The following is a 23500-nucleotide window of genomic DNA, read 5'->3' on the forward strand; positions in this document are numbered from 1 at the left end:
AGAAACTTGTAACTCAAACTAAAACCTTGTGATGTTCAGCTGAAGCACGGCATTGCACAGGTGACAAGACCCTGAAGGTCATGAGGAGACAAAAAGTCAAGGGTTGTTAATCCCCGGTCTTCTGCATCGGCTCAAAACAGCTCTCAATCTCATCTCCATTATCTGGAAATAATATGATCGAGAGCCGGAGGTCGTCGGGCTGCCTACTTGAGATGAAGACGACAAATCATCTTTTCATTATGGCACAAAAAGGGAGAGAAGGGGTGCAGAGGAAAGAAGGAAATGAGAAAGAAGAGAAGAGGAAGATGGATGATGCAGTTAGGTGAGGGAGGAAAGCAAAGCATGTTAGACTGCAGCTCAGTGCATCACTAATGTACTTCAATGAATAAAGCGAACGATTAAATTGAATTTAGTTTGATATGTATTAGTCTTTATTTGTTTTATTTTTACATTATACAATAAAAACACAGCAAATGGTTTCAAAATATGAAAAGACTTTTTTTTAAAATGAGGCACAATGAATATTCCCAAATATGAAACAAAACTAAAATTATGCATTTGGATAAAAACAATGTAGAAAAATGACATGGCAGATTTAGAACTCATCGCAAAAAGCTTTTAAAAAGGATACTCATTCAATTTAGCATCACACTCACAAAGTTGCAGGTTTTAAAAAGTGAATCCTACATTTCCCACAATGCAACTAATGCATCTTGTCATTTCACTGCCTGCCTGGTAAACACACATCTTTCAAACTCTACCACTATAATTTGTAAAGCAGGTTTTCTGTTAGAAATCGCCTGCCTGGTAAACACACATCTTCTCTAACTCTACCACTTTGTAAAGCAGGTTTTCTGTTAGAAATGTGTGGTCTCAAAACCCTCAGGATAACCCAGATGACATCATCAGGCTTGTATCCAGAAGACGTACGGTACCACAGGCTGAACTGTCCTCTACTAAACTGACCTGTGTGAAGCTAGTGGAGTTCCCCTTCAAGCTTTGAATTTCCTCTCCTGCTTCATCCTACCCTGATGTTGCAAAAGAGGTAGACTCTTACAACTAGCAATGTTAGCACACAATTCATGCGGATTTGGATTCAATTACATTTTCTCTCTGTCAAAAGGACTGATCTATTTCTTCCAGAGTATCGTCCAGAGTGTTAGGCATAATAACACTCACAACATTAACAATAACAGTTTAGCTAGCTAGCTAACAATTACCTGTAAACAACAATAACAGTTTAGCTAGCTAGCTAGCTAGCTAACAATTACCTGTAAACTAATGTGATTAGTACGACTGACATTGCCAGAAGCTTTATTTGGAAAGCTTTAGGAGGTTCACGCTGCTCGTCCCAGTGCGTTCCCTGTAATAAAGGGGGCAAGTTCAAAGTTGGCATGGCTATAGTCTGAATGGCCACAAATAATAAGACTGAAAAATACTGGAATGTTCCTTTAAAATCAAATGAGGAATTAGAAATATTGTTTTGCATGAGGACACAGCACCCACATGTGATATACACACACAAAGTTTAAAGTCAGACCACAGTACTTTAGAAGCGAGGTTCAACATGAACATGACTTTTACCTTTTATTCATACCTAATTCTTCCAAAACAAATGATTACCGAGTCTGTATTCATTCAATGGATGACAGCACATGTTGTCCACTCTTCACTGCAACAGACCCACACAAGTAGACACACGAAAGGCACATTTCATTAGAGAAAAGGTTTACATCCTGGTGGAGCAGCTGAAAATCTGTAACGAATTAAGTCATTTGTACAATATCTGCTCATGAACCTTTGGTACAATGATAAGTAGAGTGCTCATGGTAAAATAGGATAAATCCAGGCAGAGTTAAAATAAGTAGCTTCATTTGGCTTAAACACATGAAGGGACTTGACAAGGGTGATTTAAACCCATTACAGCAATTTGCTTTGAGCTTCATTAAATCAAAATATTTGCCTTTTTCCCTTGAATATGTGTGAATAATTCTTAAGTGAAAATTAGTTTTCGATGTCCCATGTCTAAGCCAATATACCAATATCCCTGTATAATGATCTATTTTGCATCAAGGTAACATTTGAGCACATATAATTCCAGTCTAAATGTCTACATTAAGTGTCACTAATTAAAGCTGTACTTGTCAATACGTGTATCAACCGGTTAAATGATGTGTAGCATATAAGGGCTCGTCTGTTGTGACTAACCCAGACTGTTCCTCTGCAGCAGCTCCCCTCAGCTCCACAGAGCAAAAAAAACAAAAAACAAAAGAGGGAATACTGGACTCGGATGCAGCAGGTGAAAATAAAAATAATGCAGTGACAAGTTTCTGTAAACAATAGCAGCCTATGTCAACATATTTACAGCTTTCTGTGCCAAAAACAAAAATAAATAATGCAGCTTTAAGGTTGGCTGTAGCACTGTCACATACGGCTTTAACAGAAACATCCAGTGAGCAGCCCGTGTCTGAATATTAGAGCTCATTTGTTGTTTGACCCCAAAAAGTGCCTGTTCTTCCTTATTAGAGGTCACTTTACAGTGTGCACTATAAGGATGCTTAGTCATTCTGATGACAGGAACACTTTGACATTATGCTCCTACTGTTACAGGATATGATTAGAGTTACTTTCCTATTATCACATCTACTAGCGCTCCAGTCTTTTCCTGGATCTGTGGCTGCTATATCAGGTTGTTCCTTCTTCCTGTTTGGGAATGACCTACATCTTTATCTTAGACCCACTGGACCCGTTTCTGGGGGTGTGGTTTAATAAATTAAACTGATGACATGCAGACACCCATTAGTCCCTGCATATGTAAATACATCACAGACCGCATCGGCATGTTGAGTAAGAAAACCTTTGTTCAGTTTGTTGGCAGAGTCCTGGTTAAGGCTTCCTTGACGTCAAGTGAGCGCCCTGCTTATAAGCCCTTGAGCCAAGGCACTGCTGTACATCTATTGATGGAGGAGATGGAGTGTATCTTTAGTAGACACACCTTACCTCCTCCTAAAAACACACCGTCATCTTCATCAGCAACACATCTTCCTCCCTGTGGAGTGAGAAAGATTCTCAGGTCGACCCAGCTGTTCCTGCTTCTCTCCTCCCTGTAAAGTTAGGGCATAAATGTAGTGAGACACAAATGTATCCAAGGAATTGAGATATGCAAATAGTTATTTATAACATGTTACCTGGATTCCTATCACTTCTCTTTAGCCAAGTTGTCTGTCTGCACCTGGCAGGAAGACAGTCATCTTGTTATAGCACAGAAATGAAAGAGAAAGACTGTTCTGTTGCGCAGTTTTGTTTATTTTCTTGGGATGAATGCATCTTTCTCCCTCCCACAGTCAATAAAAGAAAGCTAAAAGTCAATAGCATGAAATGACAAACACGGATCTTAAATGTGTTAAACAGCTCTGAATGGAAACACGAGTGTAATGTCTCTCCACCCCAAAACAAATTTGCTCGTGACACTGATTCAGTGAAACCTGGTGAAACCGGCTCGCTCCAAAGTCTGAAGATAAGACACTAATCCCTCATATTACAGGCTCTGCTCAGGAATTTTAGGATAACTAGGCATCAAACTGTAACAGAACCCAGGGTGATTTCTTATGATCCCACATGAGGTATTTAAAAGAGCTTCAGGAAGTTGCATCACATTTAAATGCGACACCAGTGCTTTAAGTTAATGGATAATGCTGGTGATATTATCTAAAAAATGTCAGGAAATCATTTTTTTAACAAGCCATTTCTAATTTTCCTGCGTTTACATCTTCATGGTGCTTTATTTAAGCAACCAGCAGTCATGTCCACTGTCATATCACACTGTAAATCATAAAATCCTCAACCAGAAACTAGAACTTATGGCCATTTAGTATTTTTGCTTCAAAAACAGACTCCTTGTTCAGTTCCTGTAGATCAACTACTTGATAATTTACTCTAACTTAATGTTTCAATGAGATCATAAAATATAGAAAAACCAAGCCACATCATTGTCTAGTTTTTGAGATGTATAACAGTTTAAAACTGGGAATAATGTCAGAGTGCTGCGAATGTGCACATTAACATGACGAGAGAAAGAAAAAAAGCACAGAGCAGCTGTGGAGCTGTACGCACATAAGCAACACCCATTTATACACAGCGGGAAAGAGACCAGAGGGAGGCAAAGAAGAGAGTTTCCAGGATAGAGACCTGCTGGGACTCTGAAGTGGTCCGGCTCTTGGGCTCCACGTCTGCGGGTGATGTTGGGATGCTCCTGTTGGAGTCTGTTATTAGCAGAGCTCGCCTCTCCCTGGTTGGTTGTACACACTTTGTCACCCGGAACCTGAGAAGAAACAAACAAAAAAAAAAAAAGAAATCACTAACACACAGCACAAGGTTTCTGAATGTTTGTGCTGCAGAGTTGGATCATTAAAGCAAACATCTGCTCATATGTGGGGACACAGCACTGGCTGATCCGGCCAGAAACTCTTTCAAAGCTTTTAAAAAGGATCCCAATGAGTATTATTTTTCTAGGTCACAACTTAGCAGACAAACTGTTCCTTTTTTCAGTTTGTCAACAGCTGGAATCTGCTTCTATCTCTTGTCACTGATAACACACACTCCTTATGACTCTCACCTGAACTTCAGCTCACACACACACACACACACACACACACACACTTCAAAGCTTTAATTAAATGAGCAAATTAATATTCATATCCCGGTCATGCTGACCCTTTGCATACATGGCCATTCATCTGGGTGTGCAAATGAAAAGCAACCTCTGCATCCCAATCAGCTAGCAGCACGACTGGGACGAGGCTGCAACCTTTACTGGGTTCACTAGTGGACTAAAACTGTTCTCTGTACTGTAAACAGAGTTACCAGTTACATGAACTGTGACAGATATTAACAGGTACAAACACTGGAGGAGTCCAAGTCGCTCTTGAGTTACAAAAAAAACAAAACAGGAGATGCTACTACACAGACGACGTCTGTTGCCATGAGCTTTTAGAGAACCACTGTTTGCCCCCCGCCCCCCCAACACACACACACACACACACACACTCCACTCGGGTCTACTCTGGACCCTGCAGCTTCCATTTTCCCAGGCTTCATCCTGACCTGTGTATGTTCCGGCTCACTAGCCTGGTGTCAAAGTGCACAGAAAACCTAACCTGTAGTAATTAAGTGTGGATGTTTCAGTGGTTATTGTTCAGAGTTAATGTTTGATACACCTCTGGGGGAAAACTGTTTACATTTTAATTTACTTCTTCTAATTGAATCACCTTATGTGGCATGATTCTAAGAAATTGTGGGGATTAAAAAGAACCTGTGTACAGCAGCGACAAGCTCGCCTTGACAGAAACACACCTGCCCACAGCGAGGACTGTGACCTCTCCTTGGTGGCTACGGCGCGCCTCCGGTTTATGTGCCAACGGCTTCCTTATGAGTGGCCATTTCTTCTGGCTACAGCGGGTGCAGATGTCTCTGTGGCTGGCCGGGTCTCCGATGGTGTGCAGGTGGTTGCAGGTGTGTTTGGGGGCTCCTGGGGGTGCACCTGGTGATATGGGAGCCACAGGACTGGTCGGAGTGCCGGGGGTGTTGGGGGTAACAGGAGACCTGAAGAATCTAAAGTTAGTGATCGGTTTTATTGTCGAAGCACAAGTTAAACCCTTCTGCTTCGGTAGCGACACCATTATCATTACATCATACACTATAGTACACAATTATACATTATGATACGAGTGTAATCAGGGTTGCTGCTGAATTACTAAGACCTACTATTGCGACTCTAAATTAGCCTGAGAAATAATTGTGCAGCAAAAACAGAAAAGAAACAAGAAATCTTTTACAGGACCGCATCTGTTACAACATCAATAGATTTAACTAAACGAAAGCTGTTTTTTGAAGAGACCAGCTGTCAGCTATGAGAAGTGACCTACATTCACTCTGAAGCATTTGTGTTTTACAGAGAGAATTTCTGCAGCGCCTCTTTCATCATAACACAGCGCTGCGGAAATGACACATTAATATTTCAAACTTCAACGGGGCAAAAACAATTACTGACAAGCTCTGAGAACAATTGCTCCAAACGGCAATTATGTTTGAAGCAATTTCCAGTGTGGAACAGGCGCCAGCTGAGGTGTCGGACATCTGATCAGTAGAGAATTACAGATGAGACAATATAGAGCAGAGTGACAGACGAGGTATCACAACACGCTCCACTTTCATACAGTGTTACTACCAGACACTAACTGAGGCCAGCTGACTAGTCCGTTTGCTCTCATCTTTGAGAGGAGCTCAACCAGAGTGACCCCAGAGAACGGCTCTTCACATAGTTTACACACAGAAGCCGAAAGAAACCGTTTCTACTCATGGACATATAGAGAATGTTAAGGTACATCATGATGGGTTGAATGTTGGGGCGAGGGGGTGTCATTTTTTTTTACCTGCATACATTTTGTTTGCCTACAAAGCTTCTTAAATCATTCAAATTTCACTTTACTGACTGGCAATTCAAACTGGATAACCTTAGCTGACTGTAGCTAACTCGTCGTAGGACCTTGAGATAATACAAATGACTCAACACTGATCAGAGGTCTCGGGAGCTAACGCTAGCTAACAGCTTTTGGCAGATAACACAAACACTAACGATGAATAAATCTGTCCACTACTGAAGTGGACGTTTGGATGTAGATGATGCATCCACTACTGTAGCTGTATGGGATATCATTTATCTTTTATTAACTGGTGGTATGTAATGTATATCTATGATGAGCAAGATGCTCCAAACATGGTACATTTACCCAAAATTCAAACACACTGACATGAACCTCATCTTCTCTGTACTACAATTATGTATTCACGTGCATATGTGTCAGGAGACAGGCAGCATACTGAGCGTTAGAGCCAAATGTTAACACATTGCAGTTTGGTACAGATGACTAATTCCTTAATACAACTAGTAAATAGTGGTGAATAGTTTTGCTCTAAAACATAAGGCAACTGTGTTCATACCCTGTGTAATTCAAATCTTTGATTTTATGTTGGTAGTTCATGGGAAAGTGCACCTCCTAGAGGTGCAAGAGAGAAGTCTGATGTAAAAACGCCTCTCAGCAGTTGAGAAACTTGCTTTGCAATTGGTTTGGCTCTGCATGGCCCTTTTTTGAATGCAAACTTTTGGATCATTGAATTTGGACTGTTATCTAGAAAGTCAAACTACTTTAACTCAGTGGATTTGTAAGTAAGCGAGCGTTTAGACTGATCCAGTAAAAATGGCAATGCCAACACGGTAAACAGTCCTCTTCCCGTGGGTGTAGCAGACCTGTAAGAATTTGAAATGTCAATTCAGAGGCAAAATAATGAGGCAACCTAAGCTGAGACAGCTTAAGACAGAAACTGAAGGGAGCCACTACACAGAGCAACAGTCTGTGTTGAGAGGTACTGAGAAATGGATATACAATACACTGGACTAGGAGAAAAATGAAGGCTAAGATACAATATATGGCAAAAGTATGTGGACACCCTCATTTGATAGCTGAACACGCTACTCCAAAGCCATGTGATCCTACAAAAACCTCAATTCTTTGAATTTCAAGCTTTCCACAGAATTTGAGGTCACAAAGATGGAATTACACTATTGTCTAAAACCTCAAAAGTAAAATTAGCTCACATTTAGGTTTACCAGAAAAAACACTGCCTGTACGCAGATTGCAGGGATCGTAATGGGACATATGAGCCTGCTGTTGTCTCTCGATGTGGGCAGAAATCAAAGCGAACACAAAGGCAACTGCCATACGAGTCCGGGTTGTGTTTTTCGTGTACACAAGTGGAGAAAGCGAACTCGCACAGGTATGATGGGAACAACAGTCTCAAACAGCCACAGGCCAACTGGCTTTCACTGTACTGGAAGTCAGCCAGTTAGTCTGGACTCCTCTTGAAGAGGGACCCCTCAGGGTACCTTGGCACCAACTTTAGCCCCGTTACCACCAAAAGAATTTTCCCTGGGTAACAGGAACCTTTTATGGAACTTGAGGTGCTTTTGGACCCAACAGTTCTAGGGACTAGCTCCTCTACCTGCATTTCCACCAGTAAATTTTGTTCCAGGGCATAGTTCTACCTCCTGAAGTCCCTAGTTGGGGACAGTACTTTCTGAAGGTCCAAGAACTATCAGGATGAAGCTGTCACTGATTGGTCAAACACTGCGCAGCATTTTATACAAAACAGCCTGCTGCAGTCGCACTTTTATGTCAGTGTGCAGTTTATTTAACCTTCCCAGGACTTTGGCTCTGCTGTGAAAATCCAAACCACAATGGGGCTTTTACCCCAGGGACAGTTCTTTGACTTAAGTTCCTAGAAACAAAAAGGACCAGAAGCTTTCCAGTGGAAACATACCACTGGTTTTAAACAGTGTATACGGTAACATTAAGGCTTCCTTAAATGGCACACAGGGATGTAGTTCAAATCATGAACAGATAGTGGAGACTGTAGCTAGATGACTAAAATTACTTAAAAAAAAAAAACATTCTGCACATGTACAGTGCGACTTCCCCGATGGCCAGGGAAGGGAATAAAAGAGATAAGAGATAAACTGGTGTGATTTGAGGGTGGGGGCTGGAGTAGTGATGGGGAAAGAGCAGCAGTGAGCAGAGCGGGAAATTAAGTACCAAATCTGGAGAGGTAGATAGCGAGCCTGGCCACGCTACAGTCACCAGCCTCTTTGTAGCCTCTCTCCGTCCCTCTCTGCTCTATTCTCCTCCTCTTTCTGCCTTCCTGGCCCCTAAGTGTCCCATAAATAACCCCCATCGATACACCTCTTCCCCCCTCACTCCCCCATCTCTAAGTGATCCACTGGCAGGCCGCCCAACCTGGCAGAGAAAGAGATGAAAAGAAAGAGGGAGTACTATAGAATGAAAAAACTATGAAGGGAATCAGAAGAGAAAACGAGGGGCTGAACTATGTGGGGGAAAAAAGATCTGGAGAGCAAAACACATGAACATGACACTGGGGAAATGTGTGCAGCTGCAAACTCCTACAGATTTTTTTCCAGGATACCCAATGTGACTGAGCAGAATACCTCAATACCTAATCCCTGGCAGAGGCAACAGTGCCACCATTTATCCACACCGTTTCTTCCCCACAGCAGAGAAGAGCTCTCCTCTCTCTTCTTCTTTTCCTCCCAGAACAATATGTAGCAGGCCAAGAAAGATGACAGGAGGAGAGGGAGGGGGAAAATACTCCTCTAACTCGATTTACTTGGACTCTTCTACTGTCACAGGCACCTCCTCCTCCTGTCTGTCCAACCCCCTCTCCCCTTATCTAAGGAGCACTACACTTGCTCATTGACTCTGCTTGTCTTTCTGTATGGATGAACGGTATATGAAGAGTGAAGATGCCTAATGTCAGCTCGAACCATCAGCTCCTGTTCTTATGATGCATGGTCATTTCAAAGCGACAAGCGGGCAGTCTTTGAGTTGAGATGTGTCAATGTGAATGACCCACTGATATCCATTTGAAGGCCTATAGATTTTATGCTATTAAAAAGGATCATGGTCATCAGATGCAGGCTAGAGCTGCAGCTAACAGCGCTGTAGCTACACTTATCCAGCACAGCGCTGACAATCTGTCTCATAGACAGGCAGACCAAAGTAGGTTTCTCATTTCTAGATGGCAGCGGTCAATTTTGTGGGCGATTGCTAACAGACTGTCAGCAGTAACTAGCTAGCAAATAAGCTCCAACCCTATGAGTTGGCTGAAAACCCAGTCTCCAGCTGCCCATTTTTAAAGTGACAAACTTGTAGAGAACTCCTGAATATGTACTTGATGCTAGTAAAAAATAAATGACTTAATTTAGGCTAGTGTAGGTGTAAAACCACAGCAGTATAAATATTTACACCGTGTTATCCTGTTCTCCCTTTTTAAAATAACTAAACGTACTCTGGCTCAGACTCCAGTAAGGAAACACCGCCAACAACAGCGCTCAATGTGTGTTAAGACTCCCACAATACAGAGATATGGGGCAGGGTGGCGTTTCATGAATAGCCCCCAGCTGCCTGGCCGCAATCAAACCATGCCAATCTGGAAAACATCAGAAGACAAATGTGGCCCGATTGGCTTGACTGTTCATTTCCTGGCCAAGCTACTGACACCAGCTGGACTTCACAGAGGCCTATGGTGCCATCTGGTGGTTCAAGCTGTTTATACAGTTGCTCAATTTAAGAGCAGCTGTATAAACAGGCCAAACGCCTTTTTATTAACAGATGGATTTGGAGGAACTTGATAGTTTTTCCACAGCAAAGTGAGAGAACACTTACACTTCAGAATCGATGCTGTTGTCATGAATCATGGCTTTCAGGGCATCCGAGTTTGCTGAAGAAGAAGAGAGACAAAGTTACATGACTGTGCAGATGGGAGAGAAGAGATTAAAGGTTTTTTTGCAAATTAGCAAGGAAAACACTGTTACCGTGCACAACATCCCATGGGGAGTGTGTCAGACCAGAAAAAAAAAAGTTGGAGCAGTTTTAATAAGTTTAATTTCTGTATAATGGTCAAGCTGGGAAATAAAAGCTTGAATTTCATAAAGTGCACAAGAACAACTACCAACTGAGCTCCCATACAAAGTAATAACAGAGGCAACAGCTTAGGTACAGATTTGCATAATTTGCTCCCAGAGACAGATTTCCCTAAGGCCTGACCCTGACGCGTTCACCGACTGCACCAGGAGCATACTGTGTCCATAGATAAAGGGATCTGTGCATACTTTTGGGAAAAAATGAGAAGCACTGAACTGCACGGAGGCAGAATATAGGTGAAAGTAAGAGTTTCATGTTAGGAAACCATGTAAACATCTGATTCAAACATCCTCATATCATCAGGCCCTGCAGGGGGTTCTACAAGACATCATCCGTGGAGACCGCAACTACTTTTAGTCCTTAGGTATTATGGACTTGCTTTTGCTTTAGTGCTTTTATTTGCACAGGGCTACCCTCTGAGCTCAGAGGCACTGGATGAACAAATATAAAGAATATCAGAAAAAGAAAATTATATAATTAAAGCCATCATGAGGAACTATAGTAGGTAGAACAAGTGAAGACTTAAGAAAATCAACACTCACTCTTGTTTTAAAAGATTTGTTTTTGTAATGTGCCACCCATTTGACTTTCTAGCCAGTATTTAGTTTACCACATGTAGAGAAGTTCTTTCAGTCTACAAGTGTGAAGTTGCTGCCTCAGAGCTGTGGCTTACACCACATGCCAAGTCACAGTACAATGCGTTGTGTATATAGAAGCATCTTCTCCCTCTTTTCCAAACTGTGAATTACAAGAGTGCACAGAAGCAGGATGACATCTTTACATTGTGATTATCTGTAGATGGCAGTCTTGACTCAGCCATAAAGACTGCTACTGCTATTTATGCTCATGCCAGGGTGCTTCTGTTTATTTATACAGAGAGCACTGTTCCTGCTGCTGAGACAAAAGCAAAATGCACAGTTCACTTCCTGGGTCCCAGAGACTTCTTTCCATGAAAGGTAGTTAGAGCAAGCTCAAAACAATACAGTCGTGGATGCAGAAGTGAAACGGACACTTACATATAGTGAATAGATTCATAGTATGAAGCCTGAACTAGCTCATGTCTCCAGGGTGGCACTGGCTGTGAGTCACGGTTTGTGGACTCCAACTCTACACACAGTGATGAGTCAGTTCAGAGCTCGCCTTGTGAGGAAGGTCAGAAAGATCAACAGCAGCCATGATGGGACAACACTGCCCTCGTGTCAGATGTTAGTCATCCGGATTAGCCACCATATCAGTCAAATCAGCTGCAGAGGTGAATTCTCACACATAAGCAGACTTCAAAATATTGATTCTGCCTCACTGAGGTAGACAACTGCTGTAGTTTATCCATTTTGTAGCAGCAAAAGGTTTTTGCAGGATCATAACATCTTGTAATCATTTCTTAAACACATAGTATTCAAGTTAAACTAGAATTCTTCCTTTACACCAAGTTACATAACTACAAATACTGCGGTTGTCTCTAAGGGAAGCACTAATCTACACAGCCAGGAAATGTATTCAAACAAAGCACGCTGATTCAATTTGAAACAATGATCCTAATCTCTTCAGTCTGAACAAAAAAATGAAGAGTGCTGTGATTATATTGTTAGTAATGTCACAATTCACTTTACAGGAACAAGGCAGTCAAATAGAAGCAAAGCGCTCCTGTTCAGATAGGAAACAGTGATGCAACCAGTCGCGTTATGTAAACCAGTCACACAATTTCCCTTCAAAATCCTCCACTGTGGCCAGTTTGTCCTGATGACTAACCCTCCACCAGGCTCATCATTCCTGATCTGAACTGCTCTGAGAAGACTCCAATCTGCTACGCTACACGGAAACACATCCTTCCTGAACAGTGTGTGACAATGCTACAACAACAACGAGGTTCCAGCTGTACTGACCTAAGAGAAAAGACTTGGTCAAGGCCCCCCTCCCCCACGTTCAAAGTCCTTCTGTGTTCTGTTAAGGCCTTCTGTTCCAGTTAAGACTTGTCTAAAATAAAACCATTTCTCTCATTTAAAGATTTTGAAAAGGTGGTTCATGCATTCCCCAGTTCATTGTTGGATTATTGAAATGCTCTGTACATTGGCATAAACCAAACTGGCACACCTGCAAATGGTACAGGATGCAGCTGCTCGTCTTTTAACAGGCACATGTAAACATGAGCATATTACACCAGCTCTTTCACCCTTGCACGGTCTTCCAGTCCATTATTGGACTGATCTTAAAATACTGCTGTCTTTTTATAAAGTGTTAACTGGATTGGCACCTATTTACCTTTCTGAGCTTTGAACACAGTATAAACCAGAAAGATCACCAAGAACATCAGACCGGCTACTGCTAGAGGGTCTGTTGAGTAAAATTGTTAACAAAGTAATACATTAGGAGTAGTTTTAATATTAGACTGAATTAAGAACTTAGTTAGTAGAAGATTGACACTATGTTTGTTGATTAGTTAACTTGTTTGTTTACTTTGTGTGCGTATGATTATTTTATCATATTAAGAAAATGAATAATTAGTATTTAGTTTAGAGCATGCATAAGTTTGCTTACTTGTATGTTACAATTATGTTAACATAGTTAGTTGAGTATATCATTCTATGTGTTCACTGAATTCTTGGCCAGTATTTACTGTGTTAGCCAACTGGGGTACTGTTTAACATCAAGGGAGACTGGGTCATTAAAACACTGAATTTTAAGGTTAATAGCTTTGGCAAAGAGGGTCTACAGTTGTTTTATTACCACCACCTGGGTGATGGGACGGGGGAGCTAGAGTATATTGGGGTTTCTAGGATAGTTGAAACAGAGATTAGATCTGAGGCCAGGAAGAAAAAGACACCTTCAAGGGCAGGGCCATATACAGACACACACCGGCAAGATAGTTTAAGTAGCCAAATGGAAAGCCATGTTTTATAGAGTGTAGTTAGTTAGTTGGAAACAAAGAAAGAAGTGAGTGTAGGACTTTAGACAGAGTAGGATTTCCTCCCTCTTTAGGAAGCTGCCTTTCCCATTGGAGGAGGAAGGACGCAGGAGGGGGACGGATGGATAGATGGACCAATGGAGCAACACGAGAGGACCAGACCAGCCTACAATTGCACATTTCAAATTGTATAAGTAACTGGGTTTCAGGAGGGTAGGCGTTCCTTCTCGTCCTGAAGACGAATTGAACGGTTTTGCTGTTGAGGTTAGGGCTTCAGATAGAGATGGAACCCAGAGCTCTGTAAATTGCTTTATTCGAAGGTCTGTTCAGTTATGATAATAAATGTTTGAAAGGTGATAGTTGACTCCGATTATTCTTCATGAAGAACACGCTGCAGGTCCCAGGTCTAAGACTAGATGCTGGGGTGTCCCTGCATTTGATAACGAAACTCCCCAAGATGTGGAATGATCTGCCCATGAACATCAGATGAGCTTCAGATTTGGGGTCTTTTAAAGCTTTACTCAAGACCATTTACTTACGCTGGCATTTGCCTTGGATCAGATGCTTCTCTTGTTTTTATTTAGTTATTACATTGTGGGTTTTATATTCTGTTTGAAGCTTTAATCAGCATTCTGTGATTTGATGTTTTATGTTGTTTATACATATTTTTTTTTCCTTCCACAACTGTGGAGCACTTTGGCATAACTTAGTTGTTGTAAATGTGCTATACAAATAAAATTTGATTTGAAATGTGGGGAAACTGAAATGTTGCTGTGTTGAAATGCATCCAGAGCCTCCTCATGGTCATAAACATGCTTGTTTCTTAAAACAGACGGGGAAGTATACTGAGTAATTAACATTTATGATGCAGTCGCACTAAAATTCTGGCAGAATTTACTGACACAGTCAAAATCAGGAGAAGAAAGGAAACACTGCAGGTAGGGCTGCAACCTTCAGGAGCTAGCATGGCTAGCAGACTAACCGCTGCAGTCCTCAAAAGTTGTAAATTAAACAGTGTTTCACTCAAACATCACTGTCCTGACACAGACCACAAACAAAAAGGATCCTTCCTGCTCCAATGAGAAGAACAGAAGCTGACATTACTGACCCCCTCCAGCCCCAAAACAGTCTGGACACTGCAGAGCCTTGAGTTTTCACACTGAACCTGTCCATTTGCGACTGGTAGTGAATGTACCTTGCCCCATTCACACATACACACGAATAAGAAGTGAATTCCAGCCTGTCGGCACCATTAGGTTTATAGAGGTGGTGGTAAAGTTGGCTTTATTTGTGCTCATCATTTGGCACGTCTGACACATACCTTGGTTGTTCATGATGTAATGGACAATCTGTCCGACTGTGTCATTGTTGTCACTGAGGGTGTCATTCAGCTCTGGAACAACAAGGAGACAAACAAAAACACATACATTAGTGTCTTATAGCTATTCAAGATCATAGTACCCTGATGCAGCTTTGACTAGTCACTCACCATTAAACTGGAGCTTTACACACAGCAGTGTAACATGAGAGGTAAATGTACAATGATAACAGGTAGGGCACACAATACCACCTACAAACGTGTGTGTAAATGCTTTCATAGGAGAGCGACAACATTCTGCAGGCATGGCCTAAGTGCGTCAACAGTCGGAGCCCTTTTACCTCCTCAGTGCTAAACAAGACACCCATAAATCATAATTTAAGAGCACTTGCTAATATTACTCCTGGATCAACAATGCAGTTTATTAGTTACAACAGAAACACACACAGGCTCATGGAGCATTTTGTTCAGCTATAATCACTGAGAGATTAAAGCTCGGCAATTACACTGATTGTTAATATAAAAATATTCATTAATGCAGGTTTGGTTGAAGGTTTGGTTAACACTGCCGGAACACAGTCTGAGGCTATTCTGACAGCGTGATAAAAAAATGGCTCTTCCTGTTTGATCATCATACATCATTTCTTATGTGCATGTCTGTCATTTCATCAATTTTTATCTCAAATATAGCTGAACTATCAGCATCAATGTACTGAGAGAGAAATACGGTGGTATTTTATTTTATTAACATTTACCCATGTGTGCACAAATCAAAAATGTGAAACCAAACAATCTTCCCTCATGGCAGGGCACCAAGCAGAAACTTGAATGAGCCCTTCCACTGCACACACACCCCTTGTGAAGTACTTCCTACCGTTTCCTGTTCCTGCGCTTTTCCTCGCTTCTAATAAACCTTAGACTTTTTCAGCAATTTACGCAAATCCTCCGGTAAGTCATGGCTGATTTTAAACAGTGACAATGTAAAGGGATCTTCTTGCAGCTAATAACCACCACAAAGTGACAAAAAGCAGAAGGACAAAGAAAGCAAACAGGAAACCTGATCATGGTGAAACTGCCAGACTGGATCAAGTGAATATGAGGACAAAACAGGTTCCATTTACGCCTCACTTGATTGTTTCAATTTATGACAGAGACAGGGCAGGGCTGCTTGACAAAACATTCGCAGAAACCCACAGAGTACGGGGAATGAACACAATGCCCTGCTGGCAAGGAGCTCAGGTTTAGAAACAAGCTTGATACCTACCCTATTCTGGTAGCTTGTCAGACTTTACAACTGCGACAGTAATAACATGATTTCACAGAAGAACGGGAAACAGTGGCAAGGTGATACTTCAGAAGGAAAACGGTTGTATGTCAGATGCACAAGAAAGGCAGAGAGCACAGACTCCCACTGATTTCTGGGGAGTCAACAGTTCATTCTTTCCATAACATTCCTCATGCCTGTGATATGCTGTACGTCAGCAAACCCGTGATACCAGAGGTTTCACATCTGCACATGAGAATTAGCAGGAGGACAGAGAAAGGGACCAACTCCAATAGTCTGTGTGTCACTGCCACGCACTGCACTAGTAGAGCAGGGGGGTAAACTTCAGGCCTCAGAGTTTAGCTTCGACTAAACTCTGAGGCCTGAAAAGTCTACATCACAAAGTCTAAAACAATTAAGCATTATCTGCATCTGTAAATTAAAAAGGAAATTAAACTCAGCCTGTGCAGATTTATTTTTTGGTTCACCACACTCAGCACACCCCTAGTTAATTCGGAACATAAGTGGCGTGAATGCCAAACACATTCCTGGTTTCTACTGGCCTCCATTCATTAAAAAGACAAAGGCCTTCTCTCTCAATAGAAGAATATAATTAAGATAAGACAGTGACTTTACAGTAAAGTGGTTAAAATCAGCACAGTGCAATTTAAATTCACTGAAATTAATGGCATTTTTGAGCTTTTGACTGTAGTTTCATAGGTTTTTCTTAAGAATCCATCAGTGCAAACACTAAACACCACTTCTTAATTAATGGCACATAAAATACATGTCCCTTAAATATGTGTTCGCATTTTTAATTTTGTTTAACAAAGAGAAAGTGATAGCTACTGCTTTTTGGCAAACAACCAACCAAGTTGACTCATCTATACGCATGTTCAATATCTGACTCATACCAAGTCAATAGAGTCATACAAACCCGATAGTACCAAATAAGCGCATCAAGATCATTTTACCGCATGATTTCTGACCTTGACACCATCGTATGACAGTAAAACCCTAAGCAGACCAATGACTAATTTACAAACCAGCATTTACTTTTCCACTCACTGAAAAGCAGTATCACAGTATGGTATGGTATGGTATCACAGTCCGAGACTTTAGCTTGATAATGTACCTGTAGATGTTTGACTCGACTGGCACTTGTGTGAGCTGTCAGACGAGGTGAAAATGTGTAATACATGAAAGTGAAACCACTAAGTTCCTGCAAATGCAAACTGAACATTTCCTACTGCTTCACATTTAATGGGCAAAACAAGGTTGGTTTTATTGTGAAGAAACTAAAGGAAATACAATGCATTTATTAATCACCAAAGTTGGCATCAATTTTAATTGTGGCTGCAATTATGACAAAGTTCTTTATAAAAATGACATGCTTTAGCCCTGTAGGGAACAGGAACCTTCTGCAGAACCTAGTTCTCTACCTGCACTTTCACCTGAGCAGCCAGTGTTTAGATTTAGCTCTGGGGGCATAGTTCTACCCCCAAAAAGAGTTCCTGATCAGGAGTAATACTTTGAGAGTCCAAGTACTATGACTACCTCTGAAAACTGTCCCTTTGAAGGCCTGTGTAGCCCTACCATTTCACTCTACCCCTACATTCTAAAGAGAATCAGGACACCCATCCCACTACATGTGAACACGCAAAACGTGGGAGTAGGGCTAAGCGGTAGGGACGGGGGGAAACTGAGCCAAGTTCCCACCAATACTAATCTCTTCTCCATAAAACTGGATTACTATAAGCCTGGTTGAGCAATAATTCATAGACTTAATGAAGACATTAAGTCTTCAACTGCCACCTTTGTTTACTCAAATCTTCTTACCTCCACCCAGTTCAGGATCCTTCTGTTCTTCAAAAACCTCCTCGTCACCGAGGTCCTGGGCCTCTGTGGTGCACCGGTAGCCTTTCTTTTTCAAAATGTGGCAGATCACCACCCCAGTAAGCCCCAAGAGAAAGAAAACAGGCACCAGAACAAAGGCAAGGTATTCTGAGTTGGTCCCCGCTGCTCCACCTGCACCTTGTCCATCAGTTGTCCTGCCATCTGAAGGACAGAGAGGGACAAACAGAGTTTTAAATATTGTTGCAACTGTACAAAGAAAAATTTATTGTCCTAACACCACTGTTGCCAACCTGACATCCACAGGGTGTCAGAGTATACACAGTACACCTGAGGATACACTTGAGGTCTGAGCCACTATGTAACAGCACTTTCCTGGATCAATCCAGTGTACTGTTGTCTTTGCCCCTTAACTGCTTGATCTGGTGCAAGCTGTGTCACCTCTTCAGAGTTCTGAGGTCTCATTCAGTGCAAGAGGAGCAGAGAGCGAAATGACAAAATAAAACTAGGAATGGAAGGGTAGGTAACCAGAAAGGCAGTTAGTTCAGTCAGAATTTTTGCTTTAACTACAGTTTAAAGCAGGGAAGGACATCCCCAACTGAAGAGACTGAGGACAGCTGAAAGACAGCTTTACAGGTGTCCTATAAACTGTTGGTAATGAGGATGGGAGCACAGTGTTTTCACGCAAATGCTTCAGACCATTAAGTGCAACACTCCTGCTCCTAATGTAAAATTAACATTTATAGTCAGCTTTTATTGAACATAAACAGTGGATTTGAGCCTGCTGAAACACAAATCCAGTCTATATGTAGCAGGGTTGGTTATTTATGTAACTGACTGCAGCTAAACAAGAGCACAAGGCTCATAAACTTTACCACTCTAGCTCAAGGTTCCTCTGCTCACAGACATACTGTACACATCAGACTTCAGACCCCAAAACAAGGATCAACATGCTTTCACTTCATATTACTTGACACTTTGGAGCTAAAAGTAGAGATTTTCATTACCTGTGAATCTGCCAATTACTTTCGATCGATCATTTAACTCTTAAAATGACAAACATCACAACTTCCCAGAGCACAACACATCTTTAAAGTGCTTGTTTTGTCCAACCAAAAGATACTGATATGACAGAAAAGCAGCAAACAGCCACTCATTTTTGTTGGAATGATTAACAGAGTATCTAAATGTTTTTTTTAAATCAACAAAAGTGACTGTCTAAAGGTCGCAGCTTTAAGAAACTCACTGGATTCCATTTACATGATTAAATATTTCTTCAGTTGTAACTTACATTTCAATGCATTGAGACTGATCAGGTGCAAGGTCAACACACAAGAGGGTTTTTGTCTGTTTTCCAGTTTTTAATCAGCACATATGAGACAAGTTGGAAAGAGATCATAAAAGGCAGAATCCTTAGTCGTATCAAGATCAAATCAAACCTTCATATTTTGAAGTACACACCACTGTGTGTTTAGGCATGTAGCTGCATATCCCTACGTCTCCTGATCTGTGCTGGCATTTGTGCTCTTCTACTGCCCCAGTTCCTGGGTGTATCAGACTGAACACACCAATATAATAGAGACCACCCTCTGATCCCTGACCGCCCATGTGCTTCAGTCAAGTGACGCCCACACTAATGGGCCGTCCTGGCATGATCCCAGTCCTCTGAATGTATTAAAAGCATTCAAACAAAAAAAAAGACTAGAGACTGGCAAACAGGTTGAACAGAGTCCTTGAGGAGGATTTACAGGCGAGTCATGAATCTCTTAGCAACAGCTGGTGCTGTGATGGTGTCCTGAGAGAAAGAGCACCACAAGACAGGCATATCCAAACATCATGGGTGTGGATTCACATTCACACTGAATGAATTTCATAGAAAAAAAGAAATGCAGCTTGACATTTTTATTTTCCTTGAAGCATTTCTGCTCAGCTTGTTTGCCAAATAAATTCAAAACAAGAGTTGGTGATGAGGACTAAACAGGGTCCTTGGCCTTTCACAAGCTGCACACTCTACATGGAAAACAGAAAAAGTTCTGGCATTATAAAGGTTAAAAAGAAAAGAGCAAGGCTTCTCCTGGAAGTGGACAAAGAATACCTGAGCATTCCTTGGAGCATGTGATTTATGATTCATTTCACTAAAATCTTGAAAGGTTGGTAACAAACTAATACAAATCCATATATACATACAATACAACCTCAAGATAACACAGCCTTTAACTTTGTTAGGACCATAACTAGGATGGGCTGATGGTCATTATTCGTACTAACATACAGCAATATAAAATGTATAAAGTTCACAGCTAGTCTAACTCTGGAAAAAAAAACTTGAACTGCCTTAAGCTGTGTGAAGATAGGATAATTAACTTATGTGTAGAGTTTTCTGACATAACTTTGCCTAAAAGCTCAGTTAGCTGGTAGCTGCATTTTCCATACAAGTTCACATCAACAATTCATCAATTAAGTGTAACTTAATTAGCTATTTGGACAAATAAGAAAACCTTTCCGGGGAAAGGGTTAGGGAAATTTTTGATCCACTTTGATTACTTAACACCCACACGGTAATTTAAAAAAAAAAAAAGCTTGAAAACTTACGTTCATCGACAGTGGAATTAGCCATTGACAGAGAAGACCGGAACTAACTGGTAAGGTGGCGGGGATGTTTCGGAGAGAAGGCCGTTGAATAACTGTACGACCGCCAGAAACTTATGGCAAAACTAAAGTAAAGGAGGGGCTTGTTACTGACAGGAACACGTTTCCTGTTTCCAAAAGAACGAATACATCCTGCACTTAAAGTGGTACTGCCGCCAACAGAGAGCAATTCACAGGAAGTGGAGCAGGAGGTGTCTCTGACAACTACTTCCGTGTTTGTTACTATTTGTCTACGGAAGCCGAGAAAGGCCATACAGCAGTTTAATTTGTAATGGCAGTGTTGTTTCGAGATTTGTTCTCCTGTCCGCAATACCTGTATTAATAATTTGGCCCCAAAATTTACTTGCAAACTATATGCGATAGTCTCGCAATTCTGACTCCACAGCCCTAATTCTGAATCATCGTTTGAATCCCTGTATAAAACGGACTCTCTTCTTCCAGTAATGGCTTCATTCTTGAATTGAATTTCTTGCTGACCGACCTGTTTGCAGTTGAACCCCTTTTTGCACAACATAACATTTTTGCTTTTTAATAAACAAATTCTAATTGATTTTAATGTTTTTCATGCATCAATTGCTTTGATTTTTGCATCAAGGTCTCAGATATATTTTGAAGAAACTGTGATTAAGTTTAAGTGATGTTTGATTATGAAAAATAGTGACAAAGAGCTTTAAATTACAACTACTTTAATGTGTGTTCCGATCTGGTGTCATTGCTAAGTCGCCATTGTGTTTTGGGCATGGAAAGACCCAAAATGCAGACACAAACTCTGGTTGTGATAGTTTATCAGTCTTTATTCAAATAATAAGAAACTAAAAGTACTGAAAAAACAGAACTAAAGGTTAATAGAATGGTCAGAAAACTAAACTCTGGTAACAAAAACAGAATGACAAACATACAGAATCTAAAACTGAAGTAGCACAACGTCAAACTAACAGGTGTCCAGAAACAGGACGTGAAGGCAAAAGAACCAACCAGGTGTGGACATCAAGGACAGAGCACAAGCGAGGCATGGATATCAAATGAGCCAGCAACCAGACCAAGGGAAGGAGGATATAAAGACAGGAGGCCTGGTGGTAATGAGCAGCAGGTGGAAGCAATGAACAGAAAGGACAGGAAACTAACCAAAATAAAAGCACAAAACAGGAAGCAGGACACAAATCACAACAGTCCCGTATTAGCTGGACCCAATGTACCAACACACACACCGAGAGTGGGATATAAAGTAGAGTTTATTGTATATGAAAAAGCCAGTTTACTGGATGGGAGAAAGAGATAGCTGTCGGATTGCTTGGCTTTTTTCAGAACTCAGGCAGCTCTCCCCCGGCCAAGGCTGGGAGTGTCAGTGTTGCAGCAGGTTAACACACTGGGTCCAGTCGAGTTGCTGTGTTAACACAAAAACTTTTATTTTTCTCGTACTCATTCAAAATACAACCATCATCGGCTCCTCTCTTGCACTCCTCACTACTGCCCCCAAAGCCCAAAAAAATACAGAGCTCTACACCAGAAAAAGGAGGTGTGTCCCAGCACTTTCACGGCACCTCCGGATATTGCATTGAGAGGCGTTCAGGAGCGGCCAGTATCTTATCGCATTTGACTTTGAACTTGCACAAAAAATATAATAAAAGAAAATAAACATTGTGGGGTGTCTTAACATATGCACGCAATAGCCCATCAATAACTCAGTTGTTTGTTTTTTTTACCAGGTCCCCTGCAAATAAACCATATTAACTGGTTACCTCTGAACAACAACCTGGCAAAGACCCAGTCTCCCACATCAGGCAGGCTGGATTTCTGGGACAAACGGGAACTGCTACAGCAAGGGGTCTGACTTGGTCAGGCCCTTCCTTCCTAGCCCTCCAGGACAAGAGGGCTAGCCTTGTTCCCTCAAAAGATGAGGACGTGAGGTTGCAGGGGTCTGGGCCAAAGTCCGGGGCCAAGGATAGGGAGAGCGCACCCAACTGAATGGTGAATGGTGCCATAGTGCTGCAGGTCTGTCTCCCAGCCATTGAACTCTTCTACTTCTTAAAAGACAAAACAATACAAGATAGCATGTTGTCAGGGTTTTTAAATAATGTTGAATTGCTTAGTTGGACAAATATCTGTTTTCTTGCTCTACAGAAAACATTAAGCATGTATGTGGTGTGTCTCTCCAGTTACCTTTTTCTTGGAGAACAGCAGGTATGCTGTTCTCTGCCTGACAGACTGAGGTGCCTGTTGTCTCAGTGACCTCCTTGTCATTGTACGTCAACCAACGATTCTGCTGGTAAACACCGTCACATATGTAGTGGCCTGAGAGGAGAGGACACATTTATTAATGATACACCTGAAGAGGAAGTAGCTTCATAAACTCATATTCAGCATGTGTGGCTGCCAAAACACAACCAAACACTTACCAAAGTAAGCTGTGAAGCCCAAATGGCTGATGATGCTCACCAGAGAGTAGTGAACCTTTGTCTAGAAAGAAGCACAGTTAGCAACAGTTAGCTGCACATTTCACCACAAGTATTCTAGACAGGTTACTTTATGTATCTGTAATTTATGTACCTGTTTGGTGCTACTGGGTCTAGGATTCACAACAAAATTCCTTGATAAAATGATGGGGCAGAACACCTTTTCCAGTCTGAAAGCTGGGGTCATTCTGAATCTATTCAGTTGGAGGATCAACACACTGTTGACAGAAAAGAGATCTAGGAGAGCTGGTCAGACACAAACTGAAATAGGAACACAAAATGAGGAAATGAAGTGAAAGGAATTGCCTGGCACCTGGCTGTACCATGGTCAGCCTCTCATTACTCACTTTTGCTGGGTCAAGAATGATCACTTCTGTGAGGACTCCTCAGCACCACATTTGCAGTGATACTCCAACTGGTTCTCCTGCAGCAGGGGACAGAAATAAGAAGTTTCAGTTTAAATCTTTTCATGAATGACACACAAAACCATGTTTTGACTGATAGCAT

At 41.4% G+C, this 23500-nt stretch overlaps 1 protein-coding gene across 5 annotated transcripts; it reads right to left on the reverse strand.

The window, feature by feature from the left end:
- Window positions 1–1231: 1231 nt before the first annotated feature.
- On the reverse strand, window positions 1232–21579 carry rell1 (RELT like 1). 5 transcript variants are annotated; one of them, XR_002275775.1, is made up of 9 exons: window positions 21516–21579; window positions 17877–18095; window positions 14777–14848; window positions 10296–10350; window positions 5353–5610; window positions 4189–4321; window positions 3189–3232; window positions 3001–3104; window positions 1232–1672 (listed from the first exon to the last, which is right to left on the reverse strand). XR_002275775.1 is itself a non-coding variant. In XM_020611341.1 (8 exons), the coding sequence occupies exons 1-7, from the start codon at window positions 21526–21528 to the stop codon at window positions 3200–3202; spliced, it is 783 nt and encodes a 260-aa protein (XP_020466997.1). In that variant the 5' UTR covers window positions 21529–21579; the 3' UTR covers window positions 1232–3104; window positions 3189–3199. The 5 variants fall into 5 exon arrangements, 2 of the variants coding, with proteins under 2 accessions (XP_020466997.1, XP_020466998.1); XR_002275777.1 differs by having other exon boundaries at window positions 1232–1363; window positions 1598–3104; XR_002275776.1 differs by having other exon boundaries at window positions 1232–1363; window positions 1585–3104.
- Window positions 21580–23500: the final 1921 nt, after the last annotated feature.

The sequence above is a fragment of the Monopterus albus genome, unplaced genomic scaffold (assembly GCF_001952655.1).
Source record: "Monopterus albus unplaced genomic scaffold, M_albus_1.0 scaffold112.1, whole genome shotgun sequence".
Taxonomy (NCBI): domain Eukaryota; kingdom Metazoa; phylum Chordata; class Actinopteri; order Synbranchiformes; family Synbranchidae; genus Monopterus; species Monopterus albus.